Raw genomic sequence first — 18,621 nt, 5'->3', positions numbered from 1 at the left:
GCAGGGGAAAAGAAAGGGAAAGAAAGAAAATAGAAAGAGGAAAAAAAAAAGAAGAAAAAAGATAAAAACAGAATAAAACAAAACAAAAACCAGAATATGATCAGATATGATTAGGCTAGTGCATAGATCAGTGCCACAGATTAGATTTTGGGTGTATTTTTTTCTGTTAGAAGAAAGTGCCTCCTAAAATTTTAAAGGAAGAAAGACTTATATATGTACAAAATAAGGGTTGATATAATAAAGGGATGGAAGATGACTGTAAAGACGAAAATTATAAAAGATTGTATTAAAGGAAATGATAAGATAAGAAGTTGTTTGAAAGAAGAAAGAAGAAGATTTAAAAAAAAAGAAAAAGGGAGAGAATGTGACCAGGCAGGAGACTAGAACAAAGCCATACACTAGTGATTTAGGGTATATTTTGATTTGTTAGAAGAAACTGTATCTCAAAATTTTAAAGAGAGAACAACTTATATATGTATGCCAAAAATAAGGGTAACTACTATGATGGGATAAAATATGACTCTAAAAATGAAAAATAAAAAATGTTTTTTTAAAAAAGGGATTGATAAGATGTTGGTTGAAAAAGGGAAAAAGAAAAATTCAAGAAAAGAAAAAACAGTTAAAAAAAATTAACTTTGAAAAACTAATGAATCATGGTAAAAACTCCATGAATTCTCTGTGCAGTATTCCCTAGCGCTGGAGTTCTCCCGTTCTCCTTGATCAGTAAACTTGGTCTTGGCTTGCTGGCTGTTGGTGCTGATCTTCTGGGGGAGGGGCCTGTTGCCGTGGTTCCCAAATGTCTTTGCCGCAGGCGGAATTGCCCCGCCCTTGTCATTCTGGGCTAAGCAAGCTGCTAGGGTTTGCTCTCAGGAGCTTTTGTTCCCTGCAAGCTCTGGTACAGCTTTGGAGGACCAGGGTGAAAATGGTGGCCTCCCAATCTCCACCTGGAGGAGCTGAGAACTTGGGGCCCCGCTCCTCAGTGTGCCCCCAGAGAAAAGCAGTCAATCACTCCCGTCTGCCCGGTCTCTGGCTGCACTCCGTGCTCACCCGGTCTGTGACCGATCGTTTCAATCTCTGGCATCCGACCCCGTGTGGAGTCTCCAAACCCAGCAGATCCCTGCGGTGCGCTCCTGCGCCGCTCCTCCCGGGCGAGGAAGGGGAGTCTCCCCGGCTCTGCCGCTTGTTGGGTCCCTGCTGGAGGCGCAGTGGCCCGACTGTGCCCTGGATCACAGTTTATGGCCACCCCGAGCTGAGAGCCCGCGCCTTGGCTCCGTCTCTGCAGCCGGCTTCCCCGCTTCGATACCCGTGAGCTCTACTGCACTCAGGCACCCCCTGGTCTTTCTGTGACCCGGAGCGTCCTGAGGCCACACTGTCCCGTGAGGGTTCCACCCCCCGCTTAGCCACTGGAGCGACGTCCCTCAGCGGAGCCGACTTCTAAAAGTTCTGATTTTGTGCTCCGGGGCTCTGTCACTTGCCAGAAGCGGCTGACGGAGGCCCCCTCCCCCGCCGTCTATCCTCCCCAATATCACCTCGGATTCACTTCTCCGCACGTCCTACCTTCCAGTAAGTGGTCGCTTCTCTGTTCAGAGAACTGTTGCTACTCTCTTCTTCGGTCTGCTGTTGAGTTCGTAGGTGTTCAGAATGGTTTTATCCCTATTCAGCCGAATTCCTGAGACCAGACAAAATCCAGGTCTCCTTACTCCTACACCATCTTGCTCCGCCTCAGCTTTTTACTTTTTTAGAGAAAATTTTAATTGTAAAAAATGCGTAACATCAAATTTACCATTTTAACCATTTTTCAGCATACAGTTCAGTAGTAATTACATTCACCTTGTTCAACGAATTTCCAAACTCTTTATCTTGTGAAACTGAAGTTCTTTGCCCATTGAACAACTCACCATTTTCCACTCAACCTGGCCCCTGACCAGCACCATTCTGCTTTGTATCTGGTTGAAGCTGTCTACTCTAGGTGCCTCACAGAAGTGGAATCGTGCAATATTTGTCTTTTTGTGGCTCTTTTATTTCACTTAGCATAATATCATGCAGGCACAATACACTTTTTAAAAAAATTTTTATTTTTTAAAGATTTTATTTATTCATTTGAGACAACAGAGATACAGAGAGAGGGAGAGAGAGAGCATGAGCAGGGGGAGAGGCAGAGGGAGAAGCAGGCTCCCCACTGAAGCAGGAGCCCGATGTGTGGTTCGTTCCCAGGACCCTGGGATCATGGCCTGAACTGAAGGCAGACGCTTAACCTTCTGAGCCAACCACGTGCCCCGCATAATACACTTTTAGGGTAGTTAATATTACGCTTAAATGAAATTTAGAGTGGCTTGCCATCTGTGGGTTACGTTTCTATTTATGCTGCGAAAGTACTTCCCAAATGAAGTAAAGGATGAAGATGAATTCTAGTTTGAGATGCAAGTTACCATTATTGCCTAACTTCCTATGGAAAACCTCTTCATCTCTTGGTGATAAAGAGGGTGTACAAAGTGAAGGGAACTTCTAGTATCTCCTTTAACACTTTGTTTTCTAAATCTTGGGTTTGAGTAGCCAAACATGGAGACTTTTTCTATAATTACAATAACATAAAATTTATGTCTTAAAATAGCAAACATCAATATGCATTTTATTAAAATTCCCAGTAGGACAAATTTGATTTTGGTCAAATTGATTTTATCTTATAACGTAAATCATTAATAAATAATTTATCCTTAGGAAATCAGATGACATTGTTCCCTTATTCACAACTGAAAGATAGGTAGAAGTTTACTTTTTATTACACTTGCAGTTTCGAATTGTTGATGCTTTGATGTTTTATATTAGTTGGTGGTCTTTTTTTTTTTAATAGAAATAATTTGAACCACCTTTTTTGTTGAAATCAGAGTTGACCCTAAGCAGCTTTTAATTCCGAGCTGTAAATTTTTGTTTATTCTCCTTGAAAGGCAACAGAAGACCGTACTGGAATCAATTAATGGTGGCTTAGTTTCATAGTTTTAAGGATATTCTGGAGGTTTCTCTCCCATAAGAAGCATATTAATGTTTCTTTCAAAGCAGACGCTGATTTTTGAATTTTAATCTTTTTTAAGTGAAGTTTATAACAAATCATGAGTACCTGTGAAACTGATTTAAAGATTAAAGCATGCTTATATAGCTTTATCTTACTTTGTTTTCATTGAAAGAACAGTTTAAAGAAGATGGAGGAGTCATTTGAGATCGTGTGATGTGAATCAAATGTGGTGCCTGTCCACAGGTAAATTAGAATCTAGTAGGGAAGGTATCAGGTGGATTAGGTATAGCTACAACTGTCATACAATTAAAATACATGTTGTAGGACGAGTATAGATAGGTTTGGAGGTGGGAGAGGTTACTGTCTGTTACAAAGGATGTAAATCAGGAAAGCCTTCTTGGAAGAGGTCAAGTTTGCTCTAGATGTTGAAAGTTGAGTGTGATTTTTGGTATTGGGAAGTTTGAGGAGGAAAGAGTCATCTGAATATTTAACATGAAGTTGTTTTACCCGCTCAGGCTTCACCTGGACAAAAGATGTTCCTGGTGAATTTGTTAGTTGAAATGAAATGAATTAATGCACAGGATTTCCAGTAAACAATCAGGAATCTGTTTTTCCTTACATTTTTATGTAGCTTACTCTTGTTCATAGAGATTTCTTTTTTCTTCTCTGAAATTGTTAAAAAGCAGTTTCTGTTGGTCATTCCCATTGTAATTTTGTTGTTGTAATGGAAATATCACCTAAACTAGCTTGGATGATGAAATAATTATGGAAAAAATTGGGGCATTGCATTCACTTGTTTGATTCTCAAGAGAAAAATAAAAGTGTTTCTTTTCCCTTTAAAATTGAAAAGTTGATTAGTTACCTAATCAAAATTCAGTTCCCATATGTGCAGTTTATTTCTGAACTGCTGTGAACAAAGAACAATAAATTGGTTTGTATTTTAGACTTGGAATAAGTATTTGGCCTTCTGTGGTGAGAGGAGTATAGAGAGTACTTTACAAAACGGGATATGTTGGCAGTTTCTGAATCCAAGGATAACCTGGTATTTGGATCAGAAAGGAAAAGCTAATCACCTCAACTGTCTGGGAGCAGGGTCTGGGGCTGGCCATGGGATAGTTGGTTTGCTTGTCTCCGGGCACTATGGGCACCTTAGATCTTGACTCAGTTAGTTCTTGTCTTCCTATTTATGTAAAGCAACAGAATGCATTTAGGGCAATTTCTTTGATTAACAAGGTGGAAATGAATATTATTTCACTGTATTTTTTTATGGGCTTTGGAAAGTATGTTGATACTGATATTTGTTATGTATTTGGTACTCTGAGAAGAATGTATTTGGTACTCTAAAGAAATGAAGGTGTACTGATTTGTTCATTCATTTCCTCTTTTGAGTATGGAACTTTTTTTTTTTAATTTACAAACCAATTTTATGTTTCACATGTAATTCTCACAGCATGTTTATGGGATAAACAAAAGGGATTGTTATCCTGCTTTCAGGGCAAAACTGAGAGGCATTAGTAGGAATATATGCTGAAATAGGGAGTTATTTTAAAAATAATTTTAATTGCACTGTTATTTTAGTGTATATATGTAATATTGTCAAATGTTTTTAATATGGCTTAATGCGGTTCAAAGTTTCTAATTTTATTTGAAATTAAGACCTCTTTGAGAGGGTGCTTGTTTTTTAAACGAATGCACTCTCCTAAAAATCTGTTACTAGATTCAGCATTACCTTATGGTACCAAATGATACTCTTTTCATGGAGATGAGATTTTTCTTTCATTATTCATTTTCCTCCCTGCTTTAAGTACCCCGCCCAATAATTCTGAACATGTGATCTTTAAGTAGATTATAACATCTTCTGAATGGTTGAATTACCTTAGGGAAATAGTCCCTATAATTCTTCTTGATCACACAATGTCTTTTCCAGTCAAGATTTCATTAATATGTAAATACTTGTCTGTAACAGCAGTGAATCTCTTTATCACACTATATTTAATTAACATATAAATAACCCTGTGAGACACTTTCCCAATTTCTGATATAGACAAGACTGTTTAAATATTGTATTTGTAATAAGAAAAATTCTATTAAGAATCAAATTCATATTTCATACACAAAGTCCATGCATTATTTTAAGAAATGTTTTGATCTCCATACGTACCCAATTTTTAATCCCAAAAGTTTTGATACTATATGTAATGACTGTAGGGAAAAAACTCCATGACGTACATAAATGTTGGGATCATGTGACATGGTATTGCCATCTGTTTGATGGAGAGAAGTGGTAGGACAGTGGTATTCTGGGAAGAGCAAAGACTTTCATCAAAAACATGGGTGTGTGTCTTGGTTCTGATACTTTGCTGGCTGTGTTACATTTGGGAAGTCACTTAGCTTCTCTAAACTTGAGTTTCTTCATGTGTGGGATGGGGACATTGTGGAGGTATCGTGACGCTTGAGTGACGTAAGAGTGATGTCCTCTGCCACTGTTCCGAGCATGGCGGTGGCGTCCCATGTACGGCAGTGGTTAGAGTAGCCAAAGGTATGGCTGTGGCAGCAGCACCAGTGTCCTTGGTGCATGTTGAAAAGCATGTCATAGATTCTTTTAGTTTCAGGCGCATTAAGTAGGCTTGCAAGAGACTGATGAATGAACAAAATGTCAAATTATAATAAGGAATATCCCTCCTGATGACACTGATGCTGTGATTGCTCATCTGGGACAGCACCCCTTTCCTGGAATTGGGTACCTGAGGTTCCAGATTATTAATCAAGAAGTTGCTTAGTGGACCTTATTTCAAATGCAATTTTGAAGTTTTTGTTTTTACTTTGTATTGAATTATATATACAGGAAAGTGTACAAACCGTAAATGTACAATTTGGTGAATTCATGAACAAGTTGAAGAACAACTTCATCAGCATCCCTTATCCCCTGTCCTGTTTACCTTCTTGTAGTCACCTCATCCAAGAGAACCACTACCCTGACTTCTGACGCCACAGCTTAGTTTTGTCTGTGAAAGAAATGGAGTGGCTTCTGCGGACTATTTTACCTAAACTCTGGAAAAGCATAAGTAACTTCTTACTCTCAAGAGAGCTCAGGTTTCTGATGTCTTTCAAGTTGGATACTTTTCTAAAGCTGGATGTACATTGTTATTTTGTTTTTTATATTTAAAGTATATTTCTTATAGATAATACACAGCTGATCCTTGAACAACCTGGGTGTCAGGGGCACTGACCCCCCTGTGCAGTCAAAAATCCACATGTAACTTTTGATTCCCCCAAAGCTTAACTACTAATAGCCTGTTGTTGACCAGAATTTACCAGTAACATAAATAATCAATTAACACATATGTTGTATGTATTATATAACTGTATTCTTACAGTAAAGTAGGCTAGGGAAATGGAAATGTTAGTAAAAAATCATAAGGAAGAAAAAACAGTTGCAATACTGTATTGTATTTATCGGAAAAAAATCTGTGTATAAATGGACCCACATAGTTCAAACCAGTGTTGTTCAAGGGTTAACTGTAATTGAATCTTGCTGTTTAATCTAGTAATCTCTGCCTCTATGTTGTCATGCTCTGGCTATTTATATATAATGCACAGTTCAGTATGGTTCAGTTCAAAGATGACATCTTGGTATTTGTTTATCATTTGTTCCATTCATTGTTTGCCTTTTTCTCTTTTCCTGCCTTCTTTTGAATTGGCTATTTTTTATAATTCCATTTAATTTCCTTTATTGGATTATTAGCTATACCTTTTTCTTTTTCTTTTGGTGGTTGCTCTAGTGTCTACAGCATGTGTCTTTAACTTAGATAGTCTGCCTTCAAATAATACGGTAGAGCTTCATGTATAATGTAAGAACCTTACCACAGTATGTTTCCATTTTTCTCCCTGCTGGCTTTTGAATGATTGTTGTCCTATATTTAACTTTTACATATGTTATGAACTCCTCAATATATTTTTATCTATCCATCAAGTATTTAGCGGGGTTTAAATGAATGCCAGGTATTGCACTAAAGATAAAAAATACTCAAACTTTGAAGGAGCTTGTAGTTTAGTAAGGGAGCAAGACACAAATAAATAATTGTACATATCTTATATGACTTATGATGGGGTTATAGCCTGATAAACCCATTGTTAAAAGTATTAAGTTGAAAGTACATTTAATACACCTAACCTACTGAATATCATAGCTTACCTTAGCCTACATTAAACATGTTCATAATACTTAATACTAGCCTACAGTTGGGCAAAATCATCAAAACAAAGCCTATTTTATAATAAAGTGGTGCGCATCTGAGGTAATTTATTGAATACTGTACTGAAAGGAAAAACAGAATGGTTGTATGATTACAGAAGCTTTGTAAGTAAATTGGGTGTTTATCCTTTGTGTCGGTCGCATGGCTGACTGGAAGCTGGGCTCATTGGCGCTGTCCAGCATCAGGAGACGGTATCATACTGCATAACACTAGCCCAGAAAATGACCAAACTTGAACATTCAAAGCACAGTTTCTACTGAAATGCATATACCTTTCACGCCATTGTAAAGTAAAAAAATTGTAAATCGAACCATTCTAAGTTGGGGACCATCTGTAATTCTGTGCAGTGACAGCAGTAATGGTAATACATACAAAGCTTAGTAATGTGGAAGAAAGTCAGGTGAGCTTTATCTAGGAACATGACAGAAGGTTTTAATTTTTTTTTTCCTCTACAGATCACCACATTGATTGAGCCAATTAAAGACAACATTGTAAATATGCATGCCATGAATCAGACTGCTTTTTGTATCCATTTAGGTGAGGTTAAAGTGCTGAATTTATAATTTTTAAAAATTCTTTTTGAATCTCAGTCCACATTTTTTTCTTCCTATTGCCACTATACAACTTGATTTCTGAAGTGTAAATTTTTCTTTTTTTTTTTGTAGAGTTTTTTTTTTAAGTTAGAGTAATATAAGGCTTCCTTTTTAAAAGGAGCTTGCTGAGTCATTACTTGATTGAATCATTTTGCTGATACTTTTCTGTAAGATAGGTACTGAGGGTGTAAAGTGCCTCCACTCTGAATCACTTGTGTACAAATAATCACAGTGACAGTGAGGTAAATGCTGCAAAAGTATCACAGTCTCAGCTATGTAGTCTTAATTGACGTTTATGTTTTTCATTTATTGTTCAGATTAAATTTTTTTCTTTTTTTAAGTTGAAATTTAGTCGACACACAGTGTTACATTAGCTTCAGATTGGTTTCAGTGTCAAATTAGTTTCACAACATAGTGATTGGACAAGTCTATGCCTTATGCTATACGCACTGCAAGGGTAGCTACCATCTGTCATCATTCAATGCTATTATAATACCATTGACTGTATTCCCTAGCTGTGCCTTTTATTCCTGGGACTTACTCATTCCATAACTGGAAGCTTATCGCTTCCACTACCCTTCACCCATTTTGCTCATCCCCCCACTCACTTGCCCTCTGGTAACCATCAGTTCTCTGTGTTTATGGGTTTCTTTCTTTTTTTTTTAATTTAGATTCAATTAGCCAACATACAATCCATCATTAGTTTCAGATGTAGAGTTCAGTAATTCATCAGTTGCATAACACGCAGTGTTCTGTTTCTGCTTTTCGTTTGTTTACTCATTTGTTTTTAGATTCCACATATAAATGAAATCATATGGTATTAGTCTTTCTCTGTCTGACTTATTTCACTTAGCATAATATCCTCTAGGTCCACCCATGTTGTCACAATGGCAAAAAAAAAAAAAATCTCAACCTTTTTTATGGCTGAATAATATTCCATTGTATATATGTACACTGCATCATCTTTATCCATTCATCCATTGATGGACACTTGGGCTGCTTCCATATCTTGGCTCTTGTAAATAATGCTGCAGTAAACATAGGGGTGCATGTATCTTTTCAAATTAGTGTTTTCATTTTCTTTGTGTAAATACCTAGTCATGGAATTACTGGATCATATGGTTTTGAGGAACCTCCATATTGTTTTCCACATTGACTGCACCAATTTACATTCCACCAACAATGCATGATGGTTCTTTTTTCTCCACATCCTTGCCAATACTTGTTATTTCTTGTCTTTTTGGTTCTAGCCATTCTTACAGGTGTCAGGTGATACCTCATTGTGGTTTTGATTTACATTTCCTTGATGATTAGCGATGTTGAACAATTTCTCATGTTTTATATCTTGATTAAATCTTTTCAATTCTTAAAAGGTTTTTTTGTTGTTGTTGTTTGTTTTTGAGAGCTCTGATATTAGAATGAAGAGAATATCCGTGGATATGTTCCTACTGATCATTTATTCATTCACTCAGTAAGTCAGGTTCTGGAACCAGGCTGTCTGGGTTCAGATGCCAGCTGCAGCTTTTTAGTTGTGTGACTTTGCATTGTTAGTAAACATTTCTCTGCCACTGTAAAATGAGAAAGATAATGTCTGTCTCTCAGGACTGCTGAATTTATATGTGTGTATATATATTGGTTAGAACTTTGTATTTGTGCTCACACATAGGAAGTGCTATATGTGAAATGTCCATTCAGTGCAGGTCTAGAGGTAGGAATATATGGGATCTTGAAGGGTGATAATGGGGAAATAACATTTCCTGTGTCTTGAGATCTGCGTAGGCATTATTTTGCTGTTTTCTTTAGTTGTATGAGTAAAAGGAAGATAAAAAAATGCTTATTTTTCTCTCTAATCCTTTGTGGTTCAACTTTGGTTTGGTTCAGACTCTGTTAGCATTATAACCTTATACAGGGTCAGGGTTTGTAAAGTACACTGATACAATGCATAAACATTTTGGTACATTTCAGTTTTGTAGTTGGTAAATTTTGTAGTTGATAAATTCAGATGTCATATACCTTTATTTTTGTCCTGGAAGGTTTTGCTGGGGTTTAATTAATAGACCAAAGGAGATTTGTCAGGGTCTTGTTTTCTTTAAGTTGTATGAAATGAGTTTTGCTGCTATTCAGTCTAAGTAACAGAACAGGGAGTGAAATTGACTTGATTTCTCTTAATGTTACCTCCCTGATGGTGGTTGGCACTTGTAGTTTTGAGCCTCCCTCGTGTGAAATAGTCCTCATCAATGCTTAGTTGACTCTTAGACCTCAAATCTTTCCATATTGTCACATTGAATGTGTTCTCCCTTCCTGAATGAAACACTGGCAACTCTGAAACTATAGTTGAGTTTATGCTATAAATGAAAGTTATAATTCACCAATTTTAATTCACCCCATTTTCCATAGGTGGAGTATTATAAATATGAAAATCATGACACAAATAAATTAAAAAAGAAACATTTATAAATATTTGTTGTGTGTGACACCACATGCTGAATGTAAACATTACTACATAAATGTTTTGGGGATTTTAAAGAAAAAGTTGTCTATTTTAGCCTATTTTTTTAAAGTATATGCCACTGAAGTCGGGTTTGAGGATGCCTTTTTTTTACCCCTAGTAACTTTCCTTGTAGCAAACATAAGTATTTTCATTGTTCTGAGGACCTTGAGTGCCTCTTCTTCAGATTTAGGGTTCTCTCTCCAAGGGACAGGTGATGTGCAAGGGTCAGTCTTCCAATCACTGACCTCTCTAGTCATCTGTTGCCCCTTGTTTTGTTGACAGCCAACACCTTGGTGAAAGAGTAGCCTTTCTCACTTAGCTTTTCGGGAGGGATTTTCCTTTGAAGTTTGTGGCTTTCCCTTAAACTTTAATGATTTTGCCAACTTGTTCTCCTCAGAAGTAATCAGGTCATCCTTTGCTGATGGTAAAATATTTATTTTCAAACTTTGTTTTAAGCATTTTGGGAGAGAGATGATGCCTTGTAGATATTGTTGCTTATTTCTACCCCACAAATCAGCTCATCACTGCTTATTACTGCTTATTATGTTGGCCAGGTACCATATGTTCAGGATGGTGTGCAGTTGCTAGGTATTTGTAAACATAATCATTGGTATTATTTATATAGTGTTACTATTTATCATAAAGTAGATCTTGAAATGTCACCCAGTTACATAGATCTTGTGTTTTACTCCCCATGAAAACCGTCTTGCTGGTGTTAGGAATAATGATGCTTTTTATGATGGTTGAACACTTATTATTATCAGGTACCACTCAGTCTTTAGATGTGCTCACTCGATTCTCCCCAAATCCTGTTATTCTTTGTTTTACTAATGGGGAAACTGAGGCACAGGCCGATTGAAGAACTCCCTCAAGGTTACACAGCTGTGTAGGGTGGCATCTGTCACAGAGGTTAGACTTCTGAGACCGTACTCTTAATTATAATGGATTAGAATTCAAGAAAATATTTGTCTAGTCTTGTCTTCATTTGGGGCAGATAATATTACAGTAATTGCTAAATAGATGAAGCAGCTGGGTCCCAGGGAACAGAGGAAGTAGCTGGTGGAGCGGGGAGGACAGTCCAGTCCTGGAGGTGGTATTTTCACCCTGGTCTCTTGTATTCATCGCTAACATCTGAGAATATGGGTTAAGTTTCAAAATAACTCCTTAATCTGCTGTATTTTCTAAGTCATATATTAATGAGAGTGAATCCTGTTGGTTCAGAAGAGAACTCGGGAGTGATGCCTTTTTTCCAGCCTGGCCTTCTGAATGACAACAGCGTTTTGATTGGTTTCCCACTGAGTTTCAGACCAGTGTGATTTCTTCAGTAATGGTAACCACAGTGTAGTATACATTTCTTGTCCTTTATTTACCAGAACATTTTCTTCTATGCTAAATAACAGAAATAAATATAAATAAATATAACTCCACATCTTAAAACCAGCACATTAAAAGGTGGCAATTAGTAGTAATGCACAGTCTATTTTGCCTTTTGTTTCCATGGCACAGAACATGAACAAAAGAACTTTCTGTAAGTTTATTCTTGATAAAATTTCTTTGAAATAAAACATTCAAATTTAGTGTGAGAAATAATTGGCGAGAGAATAGTCAGACATAATAGAACTTGTAATATTCATTCCTTTCCTGCTGACAGATAAATGTTACCTTCAGATGAAACCAGCAGTTTATTGTTTGGAATAAAACAATGAACACGGTTCTAATATAAAGAATCTTAAAATTAAGCAGCCATTATTTTGTAAAGAGATCATTTAAGTTTACCCTGTACTTCCCATTTTTAGTGGGGGATGATGCATTTAAGTTTTAAGACTTCTTAAGCCAAGCAGAAACAATAAAAGACAAAGATGAAACAAAGTATATGTAAATGTTTTGTGTTTGTGGAACTTTAGATTCAGTGTAACTTTTGCAACTTCCCAAAACTTCTTACAATTCTTTAGAAGGAAGTAATCGGGCTCCCTGCTCAGCGGGGAGTCTGCTTCTCCCTCTGACCCTCTTCCCTCTCGTGCTCTCTCTCTCTCTCATTCTCTCTCTCTCAAATAAATAAATAAAATCTTTAAAAAAGAATCATTAGAAGGAAGCAGTGTGTTCTCTAGGTTTTTTTTTGAACCATAGTTTCACCTAGCCCATTGACCGATTTACATGACTAATATGTTTATTGTGAACAGAATTAATGAAAAAGGTTTTCTCTGAATTTTATTGTATGTGCTATCATTCTGCTTACCTTATGAGGGAATAAGTAACTAAAATTTGGGCATTTTTAAAAAGGTAATGATAGAACCAATTAGTTATTTTCAAGTGTAAAGAATGGTGAGATTTAGGGAAATATATATTCTGAAATATTTTTCCCACCTGAACTAGAACATGACATGTCCCACTACCTCGATTGGATGTGCACCACTACTAGTGTAGCTTACTGGTTCATCAGCGTGTAGTGGTCTATTTAAGGAAAGTATTTGTGTTCTCACGCTCAGATCTGCAGATTCTCTCTATACATGTGTGTGTACTTCCTTGGCATATCTGTTTTTATGAACAGATTGTCCGCTTTCATTGCTTTATTCCAATTTTGAATTTCTGTGATACTCATGAGAGCACTTTTTGAAAAAAAATTGAGTATAGTTGACAGTGTTCATGTAAAAAAAATCTTTGTGCTTTCATTTAATAATTCAATTGCCACATTATTTTAGAGTCTGCTAAATGCCAGGCACTGTTTTAGGTATTGAGGATATGGCAGTAAACAAAACAAACAAAAATTTTGCCCTCAAAGAATTTATATTCTGGGTAGGGAGGAGATCCTGTTTTTGAAATGCAGTTATTTGAAGCATGATAAAGAACTTACAGTATTTTTATAGCAAGTATTTTAAACTCCTAAAATGTGTTTTAAAAGAGTTTGCTTTGCAGAAACATCCTGTAAGAAAAGAGCAGAAAGAAAGTTTTTGGTTTTTTTTTTGCTTTTATCTAAGTGTCGGTAATCAGACCTAAGGTCCAGCCATATTTGGTAGAAGTTGGTTTCGTCATATTAGTAAGCTACTGGTATTGAGTTTGGTTTTATATTGTACTTAAGGTATGCATGTAAATGGTCCTTATTGGGTTGTCTGAGTTAAATTATCAGGAAGGCTCAAGTGACCCTCTTCTGGCCACCTACACATCTTGCCTGCTGGCTCTTAGGTATGAAGCACGGGAATGGTAGAAATGAGAAAGGATGGATTTGCTGTTGGGGGCTAGATTGTAGACCCTGTGCCCTTTCTAGAGGTCTGTGCTAGCTAGAAGTCTTAAGTTTTGGATTCTAACTGGTTGTGTTGAAATCCTGGCACTGTCATTTATTAGTTTTATGAGGATGGGCAAATTAACTTAGGCCTCAGTTTTCCCATTGTAGTACAAGGAAGATCCTATCACCAGCTACACTGGATTGGTAGGACTAAATGAGGTATTGTAGGTTAAATGCATTTCATCCTGTCTAGTCCATAGTAAGAGATCAGTAGATGTTAAAGATAATTGTTGCCGATTATTGCCAATATACTAATAGTAGTACAGGTCGTACTATTACTACATCAGTGGTGATGAGCACATGTAGGAACACTTAGTTGTGCCTTGCTTTGAAAATGCAGCAAAAATACTTTATTAACTCAAGATTCTTCAGGCCTGCCTTTTGGAGTGTACCTCTGAGCAGAACTTGTCTTTAATACTGCATTCTGATAAAAATAGGTATGTTTTCATACCCATTTCTGTTCAGTGAAGCTTAACAAAGTTTTATAGCTTTCCAGTCTTTAAATACCAAATGAATATTATTTTGCTGCGGGTCCCACGGCATTATTAATCATTTCAGTAATAACCCTTGTATCTAATATGTACTTTGTGTAGAAAGTACAAATCTCAACTTGCGATACATTTTTCTAAAATTCTTTTAGAAAGCATTTTGTGTAGCTATGGAACCATGTCTGCTTTAATTAGAAAAGGCAGTAATCGTTTGTTCGTTTTTTTTTTTCCTTGTTCCTCAGTTCACTTCTATAATTCTTATGTTGGAGGAGTGAACGTTATTATCATCGTTGTATCCCCGTGTTCTTCTTTACTTTCCATTTCAGTAGCCTGTGATAAAGTATTAGTTATTGACATAGAGGGAAATAAAATAGTTTTTTATTTGGTGACAAGTGAAATAGTGTGATTATGGCATCTATGCTAAATAATCATCCATGTGATGCAGAAATTTAAAAATATGAACTCAGATGCCTTCACGAATGTGTCTCTGGTACACAGTTTGCAAGGGCATTACATGCTAGCTGCAAAGTGGGTAAAATACTGTGTTTATAAAATAAGGTATAATGCATTTCTTCTTGTCTGTATCTAATGGGGAGCTTTGACTTTGGATAATTTGCACCAATAATCATTTGATGGGGACGCTGTTGACTGATGGACAGCACTGCCCATTCTCAGACCTTTCAGCTTCCGTCTCCTACCTGAAACCATCCATTGGGCTCCTGTTACCTCGTACATGAGGACTAATATTCGGCATAACATTCAAATGTTTATGAAGTGTTTCTTGTGTAAGGCATGTTACATAACCTCATAAGAGAAGAAAGAGAAAAATACAACCTATTATAAGAAAGTGCAAGCCTTTCCCTGGGGCTATGATAAATTTTAGAAAATTGCAACCATTAATACTCAGAAACAGGAGAGAAAATGTTTCGTTGAATTATAAAGCAGAGCAATTGCAATTTGTTCTTAAAATTTTTGCCTTAATTCAGAATGTTTCATTTATTGTCATGGGCTTATCGAGTATTAGAGCTAAAAGCGGCCTTCAAGGTAATGTCTGAAGTGTTTTGCTTTAGAAAGTTACATGTCGAAGACCGCAGGGCTGGGTGCCGGCAGCTGGGTTTCTGTGCTCCGTGCGACCCGATGTGTGGGATGATGCTCTGCTCTGTTACCATACTCTACTATCTGTACCTCGCGGGTCTTTCTGAAATTATTCTTAATTCCATCCAGTCAAGCCTTATTTTTTCCCTTCTTAGTTCTCCTCTTCATTTTTTAGTGATATGCTTTCTTTCCAGTTTTACTGAGAAATAAATGACATACATCCCTTCAAATGTAAATTGAAGGCACACAGCATGATGGTTTGATTGCCATACGTTGTGAAATGATTATTGCAATAGGTTCAGCTAACATCCATCATCTCCTATAGATAAGATATAAAAGGAATAAAGTGAAAAAGAAAAAAAATTTCCTCTTTGTGATGAGGACTCTTAGGGTTTCCTGACCCAACAGTTTTCCCATATATCGTGCAGCAGGGTTAATTCTAGTCATCATGTACATTACATCCCTAGTATTGTTTATCTTCTAACTGGAAACCTGTACCTTTTGATCATTTAGTGTTATTTTTAACCTGCAAAATCATTTCTTCCCTCTTAATGATTACCTGTCCTCCAGATCTGTGCTGTCATATACAGTAGCCACTATTTAAATTTAAATTTTATGTGTCTATTTAAATTTTAATTAATGCTAATTAAAATGAAATAAAATTAAAGTTCTCTTAGCCATATTTCCAGTGCTTAATACATGTGCACGTAGCCCCTGGATTTGCAGTTGGGGGCTAGATTGTAGACCCTGTTGTAGAATAGTTACAGAACACTTCTATGGTCACAGGAAGTTCGACTGTAAGCTTTTCGAGGGCAAGGGGCCATTTATGTTGATAATAAGAACATACGACTTAGGCTCTTGATAAATGTTCTAGAATGTGTGAATGAACACACGCCCTTGCTGTCCTTTAGTTCCTTGCCAAATTTTTAGTTTTGAAATAATATCCTTTTCTTCTTGAACCATTTTCTGACTGAAGAGAAATCAACAATTGGGTATTTTCCATTTACATATTGTATATAGCATGTAGCATGTACCACTTAATAGACCATAAGCAGGAACGGAGATAGAACATTATAGAAATACTTTTTGCATCATGTTCCCTGTGTAGCCAGTCATTGAGCTAATGTGTATTTTAAATGCTTATGTATTTTTTTTTTTTTTAATTTAAGTTATAATGGTGACTCCTTGGTGCTCATTCCTTGGCATGAACACAAACACCGAGAGAAAGATTGGTGCGAGGATCTGGAGTGCAGGTAAGGATGAGCCTGTGCGAGAGACCTTCGTTTCTCCGGGATGGATGATTAGAAGGCCCTTTCGAGGTGGTGTGTGGTAGGTGACCGCGTACTTGATAGTCCCTGATTTAGAGAGTTTGAGTGGAGTTGTTTTAAACACTTGACTTGATTTTTACTCAGTTACATTACAGTTTTCTTAAAGGAAGAATATTAAATTCTACAAAGTAAATAATCTGAAAAATGATCCTGATACACCAACTCTTTTCTTTTTAAAGTATTTCCTTTTAGTCTTTGACACGTAGAAATATAATTTTCATGGTTGTTATTATGGTATGCACACAATTTTGTTTTTGATTCAGTTTGAATTTTTATTTTTGTAAGACTTAACCTTAGAAAGCCTCAGAACATGGAGTCATCAACTACTGGCAAGGGGGTGGGAGATGAGGTATGGGGCTGAAAGCATTTGAATTCCCTTATTCCTCACTCCTCAAAGTCAGGTAAATGTTCCTTTGCTATCTCTCCTTCCATATTTCTCCTACATGAAATCAGAGGTTAATTTTTTGGATTCATGAATTGAGGCCTACAGCCTTCAGATTGATCCAGAAATCCTCCAGATTCGTGGGCATCAGGCACAACATAGGGTGGGGTTAGAGTGCTGGAGTTGAAAATCGGAGCATTTAGTGAAAATCTGTGTCCTGAACGTTGACGCTTTGGTTCCCTGCCACCTCCCAGCTCCTGGAGTGTAGGCATATTCCCCAAGTAGAAGTTTGGAGATTTCTGGAGAAATGGAGTAGCCTCTGAGGAGAGTCCTCTAGATACCGACATATTGTCCTGAGAGATTCGTGCATTACTAGGTCACAGTGAAATCAGCAAATGAACAAGTCCTATGACAACCCCCGAGCTTCCTGGACGTCCAAGGACTGGTGCCGGCAGGCAGAACACATGGAAAATGGAACTGAAAGTCAGAGGCCACACAAAAAAAACTTCAAAAATTAATATTGCCCAGGGGATAAGAGAAGATGCTGTGAAGTAACAAATGGATTTTATAACATAGGAACAGAGAACTACGAAAACTTTGGAAAACAAAAAATACGATAGTTGGTGTCTAAAAACTAGAAGGGTTGAAAGATAAAAGCAAAATACTTTCCCAGAAAGTAGAATAAAAATATTATAGAGCTAGATAAGAGAGCAAAGATAAAAAACAAACGTAATATTCAAATTATAGGCGTTCTGGAAAGAGATGATATATATAATAGAAGGGAAGAAATTTTTTTTAGAAGGGAAGAAATTTATAAGAAATATTTCAAGCCTATTATTTAGAATTGAAAGCTATGAGTTTTCAGATTGAAATGCCCAGTGCACTAAAGGATACCATCACGACCTTCCAGAATATCTGGGATGCAGTCTACCAGAGAGAAAAACATATTACATAAAAGGAAGTTTGAATTAGAATGACCTCTGATATCTCCAGAACAGCAATAGAAGCTAGAAGAAAAACTTTTGATGGGAAATATTTTTTGATCAGGATTCTTAGATCTAGCTAAAATCATCAATCAAGTATGTGGTTAATCATGTGAGATTTTGTAAAATTTACCACCCATGTACATCTCATTTCAGGAAGCCATAGAAGATGTGTTTTATTAAAATGAAGGAATCAGTGGAAAAAAAGAAAGCCATTAGATTCAGAACTGGGCTCTAACATAGGCCATGGCAACGGGAGGGTCCAGGCTGACCAGCTATGTTCTTATCGAGTGAGCAGCAGCCAGCACAGACTGTGGAAGGGTGTGGATGGCTTCAAGAGCCAGGTCTCTTGGAAAATATTTAAAAATGGAACAGGAATATTACCTGTTATGTTTGACTATTTGGGAAAAATCTTTATATCCTTTTATACTTTGCTCTTAATACGTTTTTTAGAGAATTTGGAAAGCGTAGCAGTGGATGCATGGAAGTCTGTGGTGGGACAGGAGGACACTTGGCACTTATTAACTCCAAAAAATGAAAAGTTGTTCAAAGAGAGCAGTAGTTATGATAATGTACCACTTGGCTCAGGAGAAGATAACCATAATCACATAATAATAATAATGCAAATAATTAGTGGTTTAATTGTGGTAAATTGTGATATATCCACTGTGGGAGGAAAGGGTGTAGGGGAAGTGGATGGCTGTGGTTTAAGACA

The 18,621-nt window shown here is 36.8% G+C and overlaps 1 protein-coding gene across 1 annotated transcript in view; it reads left to right on the top strand.

Moving 5' to 3' along the window:
- NBAS (NBAS subunit of NRZ tethering complex) overlaps positions 1–18,621 on the top strand; it is a 351,301-nt gene that overhangs the window by 103,303 nt on the left and 229,377 nt on the right. The window contains exon 22 of the mRNA XM_028099384.2: positions 16,383–16,466. Coding sequence (XP_027955185.2) covers positions 16,383–16,466 — 84 coding nt within the window. The remainder of the gene's footprint in view (positions 1–16,382; positions 16,467–18,621) is intronic.

Source organism: Eumetopias jubatus, unplaced genomic scaffold (genome assembly GCF_037043125.1).
Source record: "Eumetopias jubatus isolate StellerSeaLion01/CBP00866 unplaced genomic scaffold, mEumJub1_p1.0 scaffold_9, whole genome shotgun sequence".
Taxonomy (NCBI): Eukaryota; Metazoa; Chordata; class Mammalia; order Carnivora; family Otariidae; genus Eumetopias; species Eumetopias jubatus.
The sequence above is the reverse complement of the archived record's forward strand: the minus strand, read 5'-3'. Positions and strand labels throughout refer to the sequence as shown.